Genomic DNA, 8,310 nt, shown 5'->3' on the forward strand with positions numbered 1-8,310 from the left:
TTTTATTTTATTTTTATTTTATGAGAGAGTTTCAACCTGTGGGGCGATTCTCTAAGTTACAATATGTGTCAATTTTGACTTGCATGCTAGTATAGTAAACCAATTAACAACTTTTCAAATTTCACTTATTTCTATATTAAATTGCTCTTTTTTTAATTGTTTGTTCAGGAAATTTTGTTACTATAAACCAATTAATGACTTTTTGAATTTTCACTTATTTTTATATTAAATTGCTCTCTTTTCAATTGTTCATTTGGGAATTTAAAGAGTTTTATAGTCATAATTAAATTTACTATATGCCATTTACATATCATGGATCTACCTCTTCATCTCCCACTTGTTCCTGGGATGCATTTGATCCACTTAATTAAAGTTTCACGAGAAAGTAAAGTAGAACACAAGAATTGGAGAAGGAAGAGGGAGAAGAACAAGGACTCTCTTCGTTCCATTTTGTGCTTTTTTCCTTAACAACTCTCTCTCTCTCTCTCTCTCTCTCTCTCTCTTGTTTTGTCTAAAAATCTTTTTACGATCCATGCATTGTGGTTGTTTTTGTTTTATATTTTTTTCAGGCGAGTCGGGCTGGATCCTAGATCAACTCGAGACTCGAAACAAGCTCAACCATTTGGCCTGTGCCCGACTTGAGCATCCTTCCAACTTGTCCAAGACTCCTAAGCCTCAACTTATGGGTTAAAATCTAACTCAATCCAACTTAATTTATAATCAATATTATCTCTCTATCTATTTCTCTATGTTTTTTTTCCCCTCAAATAAAATATAACCAAGAACCTAAAAAGAAAAGAAAAGAAATAAAATTATATTGTATTCCATAGTGCAGCTTAAATGTAATTAGTAAAATAGAGTTAAAATAAAAATTCCATCAATTTTCCATTATAGATTTTCATCGTGAAACATGTATAACAACATAATTAAAAAAAGAAGAAGAAAGGGTTAAGGTTATATAATGATGAATTTGAGTTGGAGTTCCAATTCCATCTCAACTACACATGTTTTCAAAAGGATGAAACGACAACCTATTATTGAGGTAATTTTGCAGAGTCGCATGATTTTGCCACATTATGTCGTTAGTTAGCACGTGTTAGAAAAATTTGAGGAGAGTAACATCTTGAGTCTTTGTGGCTCAAGTTCCATGTGGAAACTCGAGCCTTAAAGACTCAAGTTCTAACTGTTGAGGTGGAACAATTTATCCACGTGGAACTTAAGTTTCTTAGACTTGAGTTCTATAGAAGTAGATCTGCAGAAACCAGAAGAAGAATAACTAGTTATGAAGAAGACGAAGGAAGAAGAAAGACAATCTAGAAAATGCAGATCTGAAGAAGAACAGAGGAAGAGGAAGACGATTTGGAGTTTGGAAGAAAACGAAGGAAGAAAGACAATCTGGAAAACGCAAATCCAAAGAAGAACAAAGGAAAAGGAAGACGATCTGGAGAAGAGGAAGATGATCTGGGTAGAGAAGAGGAAGAACATGGGAAGAAGAAGAAGAAGAAAAACAGAACACGATTTCGCTAGAAAAGAGGAAGAATAAGAAGAAGAACAGAAGCGGGAAAAAAATAGTGGAACTTGAGTCTTACAAACTCAAGTTCTACGTGGATTATTTCCCGCATCAAATACTACCACTTGCAACTCGAGTCTTAGAAACTCAAGTGCTATCTTGGAATTTGAGTTTTAGACACTTAAGATGTTAATTTGCTAAATAGTTTTGCAAACTAGACAACTAACTAAATTGTTACAAAAATGATGTTAAAGGTTTGTTTGAGATCTGCTTATTTTGCTGAAATTGAAAACTTGTTGCTGAAAATATTGTAGATAAAGGTAAAAGTTAACTGAAATAGTATAGTGATACTCATGAATAGTATCAAAAAGTGCAATGGGCCTATGAATGGTAGCAAAAATAAGCAAAATAGTAAAATAAGTTGGCAAAAATAATTTTGGCAAACCTACACTAAAAAAAAAAAAAAAAAAAAATCACCTACTGCTCGTGTAAACAGCAAGAAGAGATTACCAGTTTTATAACAGGCACCCTTATCTATTCTCTCAACTCACATCACTGACTCATCCACTCTGTTCCAAAACAGAGCTCCACCCAGCAGCAATGGCTTCCACTTCCCTCACTTCCACTCTCACTCACTCTTCCTCAAATTCCCCATTTTTCCCCATCCCACTTTCCCAATTCCCATCTCCACCCCTCGTCTCCTTCTCCCATTCCCTTAGGCCATTCCCTTCAAACCCAAAACCCTTCACTTTCACACTCCAAAACAGAACCAATCTTGGATTGCCCATCAGAGCTCAGACTCTGGACTTCTCGGGCTCGTTCTTTGAAGGCGGGTTCGGGTCGGACGAGGACCCGCCTTCACCGCCTGGGCCGGGCTTGACGGCTGCGGAGGAGAAGGAGGCCCCACAGTGCCCACCTGGGCTTCGACAGTACGAGACCATGGCGGTTCTTAGGCCCGACATGTCCGAGGATGAGAGACTGACTCTGACCCAGAAGTACGAAGAGGTAAATTATGCTATAAAGTTTGAGGTTTGATGTTACTATTTGTTTGGTCGCTGAGAAATATTTGTGGGTTGAGATTCTTGAGAATTTTCCTAGTATTAGAATGTTTGTGCATGTGTGTGTTACTCTTTGTTTGGTTTCTGAGAAAATTGTGTTTGCTGAGGAGGATGGTTGGGAATTTTCTTAGTATTAGAATGTGAGAGAGAGAGAGATAGATATTTGGTTTTGTTTAAATTTAAAAAATAATTTTTGAGGGGGATGGTTGAGAATTTTCTTAGCATTTAAAATGTGTTTGCATGTGTGTGAAAAGGATAATGCTTAGTTCAGACAAAAGGGGAGAAAGAAAGATTTGGTTTTGTTTCAATGCAAGAAGGGAGGTTCAATTTTTGTATTGGGTTGTGTCTGGTTATATATATTGGTGAAAGAAAGACTTGGTTCTGTTTCAATACAAGGATGAAAGTTCAAATTTTGAATTGGGTTGTGTCTGGCTATGTATATTGACTTAGAAAGACTTGGTTTTGTTTCAAGTACAAGGAAGGAAGTTAATATATTTGTATTGGGTTGTGTCTGGTTATTTCTATTGGTGAAAGAAGACTTGGTTTTGTTTCAAATGCAAGAAAGGTAATTCAATTCTTGTATTGGGTTGTGCTGGTTATGTATATTGGTGAAAGAAGACTTGGTTTGATTCCATACAAGAAAGAAAGTTCGATTGTATTGGATTTTCTCTGGTCATGTATATTAATGAAAGTAAGACTTGGTTTTGTTTCAATACGATAGAAAGTTCAATGTTTACATTAAGTTGTGTCTGGTTATATATGTTGATGGTAGGTATCTTGGGTGCTTGTCAATATGGCTTCTGTTAATTCCCAATTCTGATTTAAAAGGTACCGATTTCATCTTCACCAATCTAAAAAAGGGTTTATGTTAATTATGTGAAGTTTACCATGTCTGGTGCCTCATTCCTCTGTAGGCACATTTTTGGGAAAGCTTTATATGTAATTTAGGTGTGAGAGTGAATTTCACATGTCTAAGAAGATGCTAAGGCATTGTTACTTAAGACTTGTTGCATGGTTGGAGCACATTTTTTATTTAATAAGCAATGGAGTAGAGGAAAAAGTGTGTAATTAAGGTGTACAAATGAGATGGACATTATGCAGTTAAGTTGGCGGCAGTGGCCGTCCAGCTCAATGGTTTGAAACTACACTTTTTCAACATATTGAGATGATTTGGTAATGTGCAGGGAGAGGAATTAATGCACCATTGAGGAAGAATGAGTTGATTGAAGCTGAGGGAATAAAAAAATGTTTGAGGAAGGCCTAGATAACATTAGTAGTAGTGAAAAAGGACATTTCAATTAAGGAATATGACTTCAGATAGAATAGAATGATGGAAAGGAATGGCTGAATCTTATTAGTCTGCTGAGGATCCATATTGGACTCCAAAATTTTGGGACTAAGGCTTGGTTGTTATTTTTGTCTATTTTTCTAGGTACAAAATTTTCAAACAACCCATTTTTAAAATGATAAAAACTAAGCTGTACCAAACATGCATGTAATAAGTTAACCTAGATTGGATATTGCATGCACACTTTATCTGTCTCAAGTTGGTCATTTTCATGTAATGACAATCTCTTTTGTTCCATTCTTTTCTATGTTTGGATATCCTATGTAACTTAATAGCTCCTTGTCTCTTCTATAATGTTGGAAGGCACAAAACCACTAATTAGATTGTTATATCATTGAAATTGACACAATATTTGAGTCATCAATGAGAATGATGTGGAATGTAAAATTTTTGTCATTGCACGATTTTCTACTATGGTTATTACTTAGCAAAAAATTTCTCATTGTAAATCTTATGTTAGAAACTTACAAACTCATATCATAGAAGAACTTAAATGTGATGTACCAGTAATGCTCAAGAAATGCAATGTTTAGTTCTGGCTTTTTATGCCGTGCTATACCTTCTCTACTTAATTATGAGTTTCATTCATTTCCTGTGCTTCATATGCCATGTATCTCCTGAAGTAGTGCTTCAAAGATCTTTGAGTTGTAAAGATCCTGAGAAACATCGTGCGACTTTTTGTTGGTCTGCTTTGGATGAATTAAAGATTTTATGTCTAATTAGGATGTCTTGGCTATGGTTAGAATCCTCTATTGAGGCCATGATTTTAATACCAAGTAAGAGCTTAAACATGATTTTAAGGAGCTAAGGAAGGTAATTATTGAGAAAATACTTGTCATGAATATTAATTTTTGTGGCTTGAAGCATAATGATAGTATGAAATTGGAAGCACCACCTCATTTGAGGCTTGTTCCAACACCTTGCTTTTGCCGCTCCTTGTATTTTTTATATCTTGGATTCTGGGCATTATTAATTTGCAAATTGTGCTAAATTTTACAGTTGCTTGTTGCTGGGGGTGGCATGTATGTGGAGGTATTTAACCGAGGGGTAATTCCACTGGCCTATAGCATAATGAAGAAAAACAAAGCTGGGGAATCTAACAATTACTTGGATGGTATCTATCTTCTCTTCACCTACTTCACAAAGCCTGAGTCCCTGTCAATTCTTGAGCAGAAGCTAAAAACAGATGATGATGTTATCCGATCAATGAGTTTCAAAATAAGGAAGAGGAAGTATTAGTTTGGATTGAATCATTTGTTTTAGCTTTGAGAGGATGACCATTAGGAAAGACAAACTTAATATGCACCATGTAATCTCATATCCTGTGGAACTTACTCTCTTTCCCTTCTTATTGGGATTTTTCATTTTTGTAATTATAGTTGGATTGGTGGCAATACAGAATCTATGCAGTTGCTAGAAGTTGCGGATGTGCAAGGTTGTGAGCATATATTTGTGGATATTATGCATCTTATATATGGGTGTAATTATTTTCTAGTTTCCTCTTTCTTCCATGATTGGATTGAAATGCACAAGGAGGCATCTTGTCCTGTATAATGCCAATAGTCTCATTGCTTTGAGTGCTAGTTTGGGATGATCCCCCTTTATTTAAAATGTAGTCGTATGTTTGCCTGTTGTCACATAATCATCTAAATTCTTGTCCTTGAAGCGATTCAGACAAAAGATACCCTTCAATCATCATTAAGGGATATTACAACCTCTCGCAAGGTACATGAAGTTCTGATCTTTTTGGACTATAGTAATTTGTGAAAAATGTTCATCCACTGTGTTTCATATAAATTCATCCTTATTGGCAAGCACTAATCATAAAACTACTTTCATTTGATCATAGTTAAATCATGAGAGCTTCTAGTATCAGCCCCTCCCAATGATATTTAACTTAGATGCCATCTTAGCATGTGTAGATTCAGCATCAGCCACCACCTGACAGTAATTGCATTCACCTTTTTCAACTGCACCTACAAATTTCGATGGTCGCTAACTTCTGGGGATATATTACTGGGAATAAAAGTGAGGGCACTTTCTTGTTTGTTCAGTTAAAACATGTGTTAACTAAGCAGCAACATTTTTTCAATAGCTGTTGGAGAATCTGAAAAAGTGCTGCTGTCTGAAATCTGATCTCATGCCCTTTGAACTGAGCGTCCCTAGACTTTTCTTATTATTGTTGTTTTTGTTGTTGTTGTGTGTGGAGACACACACACACACAGGGGAAGGGGATAAAATAACTAAATACGCTCACACGCCAATACCCAAACTGCATGCGGCAGTTAGTGTTGCGGAGCAAGTGATAAACCTCTTCTCAATATCACATCTTACCGATGTGGGACGACTCAAAACAGTGAGTATCTGAAAAAAAAAAAAACTTGAATTCTAATATACACATATTCTATAAAACTTTGTCCTCCATGTTGATTTAAAAAAAAAAAAGGGTTTGGTTTCAAACCCCAGATCGAACCAATCTAAAAAAAGGCTTATGTTATGTATGAGAAGTTAAATAAGTCTGGTTCCTCATTCTTCTATAGCACATTTTGGAAAAGCTTTGTATGTTATTTAGGTGTAAGAGTCATTTTCACATGTTTGAGAAGATGCTAAGGCATTGTTAAGACAAATTGCACAGTTGGAAAACGTTTCTGCTTTATTAAGCAATGGAGAGGATGACAAAATGTGTAAATTGAAGTGTGCGAGTGAGATAGAACATTATGCAGTTAAGTTGGAGTACCGGTTTGAAACAACATTTTTTCGAAGTACAACTTGCATGTGATTTTTAGGTCATGTGCTAACTGCTAAGGTGTAACGATTCACCAATGAGGAAGAGTGAATTGTTTCAAGTATAGGGAATAGAAAAAGGTAAAGAAAGACTAAAATAACATTGATAGAAGTAAAAAAAAAAAGGATACGTCAATAAAGAGATGACAAAGACTATGATTTCATATAAGGATAAAATAGAATGTTGGAAAATAATAGATGTTGCAAACTTTGATTAGGCAATTGATGATTTATACCCACAAATTTGGGACAAAGTCTTGTTTTTTTTTTTTTTTTCAATATACAACCCTTTGGGTCCCTTTCAATCAACCCCATTTTTAATATGATGAAAAATAAGCTATACTAAATGGACACCTGTTAATAACCTAGAATTAGATATTGCACTGTCTCAAGTTTTTCCTTTTCATGGAATGAAAATCTTTTTTGGATCCAATCTTTTTTCAAATGTTCGGGTACCTTAAGTAAAATAATAGCTCCTTGTCTTTTCTTTACCATTGGAAGACACAAGTCCCCTAATTAGATTGTTGTGTAATGAAACGAGAATCATTGAGTCATAAGTGAGAATGAAGATGTGGAATGTAAATTTTTTGTCATTTCATGATTTCCTACTATGTTTATTACTTAATAAGCAATTTTCTCATTGTAAATATTATGTTAAAAACTTATAAATTCATACAATATGTCTATTAGAACTCAACCTAATGCTCAAGAAATGCAATATTTAGTCTTGACCATGCCATGTTATACCTTTTCTACTCAATTATGAGCTTCATTCATTTCCTATGCTTTGTATACCACATCTCTCCTGAAGTAGTGCTTCAAGGATCTTTGAGTTGTAATAAAGATCCTGAGAAACATATATGGTGTGACTTTTTGTTGGTCTCCATTGGATGAAGTAAGATTTTACATCTAATTAGGATGTCCTGGCTAGACCATCATTTTAATACCTATCTATGATCTTAGGGAATGTAAATTTTGAGCAATTTTTTCTATCTACATAATGTCTAAAAGCTAAATTGTATTATTTATTGTTACTATGCTTTTTTTGAGCCACATCAGTGTAGTTTTTCAATCCATTCAAGTCCAATTTAGTTCACTTTGTTTAATTTGGTCCAATTCAATCTATTTTGGTCCATTTAGACTAATTAGACCTTAGATTGATTCTTTCTGTAGGTTTCCTTTTCAAGTTTTGGAATCAATTTCTCTCTCTTTCTCTCTCTCTCTCTCTCTCTCTCTCAATTTTTGGCTGGAAAAATATGAAATTTTATTATATTTAGACCTAACTCTTTAGTTTTGGGCTAAAAAATACAAACAAAATGGGCAATAGAAATTAAAGATATAGGCCCTAAAAAATCAATAAATATGATATATATTCACAACATTACTTTAAAATTCAAGTTTCAATAATATACGTATTATACTTATATTTGGAAAGAAAAAAAAGTGCTACAATTTGAAACTTATATAATAATTTAAACTTAATGCAACATGTTACATGTGTTTTATGTAATGAAGGCGTACTTTATAAACAATTCCTGAATATGTTCAAATTAGTCAACTGATTATGATATATTTAAAAAAAATCATTTGAATAACATCTTCTTCATTTA

General features: G+C 34.2%; 1 protein-coding gene across 1 annotated transcript; it reads left to right on the forward strand.

The window, feature by feature from the left end:
• The first annotated feature begins 2,031 nt into the window (after nucleotides 1-2,031).
• Nucleotides 2,032-5,410, forward strand: LOC142621733 (small ribosomal subunit protein bS6c). The gene is made up of 2 exons (XM_075795084.1): nucleotides 2,032-2,515; nucleotides 4,916-5,410. Exons 1-2 carry the CDS (start codon nucleotides 2,111-2,113, stop codon nucleotides 5,153-5,155), a joined length of 645 nt encoding a protein of 214 aa, XP_075651199.1. The 5' UTR covers nucleotides 2,032-2,110; the 3' UTR covers nucleotides 5,156-5,410.
• The last annotated feature ends 2,900 nt before the right edge of the window (nucleotides 5,411-8,310 follow it).

The sequence above is a fragment of the Castanea sativa genome, chromosome 1 (assembly GCF_040712315.1).
Source record: "Castanea sativa cultivar Marrone di Chiusa Pesio chromosome 1, ASM4071231v1".
Taxonomy (NCBI): domain Eukaryota; kingdom Viridiplantae; phylum Streptophyta; class Magnoliopsida; order Fagales; family Fagaceae; genus Castanea; species Castanea sativa.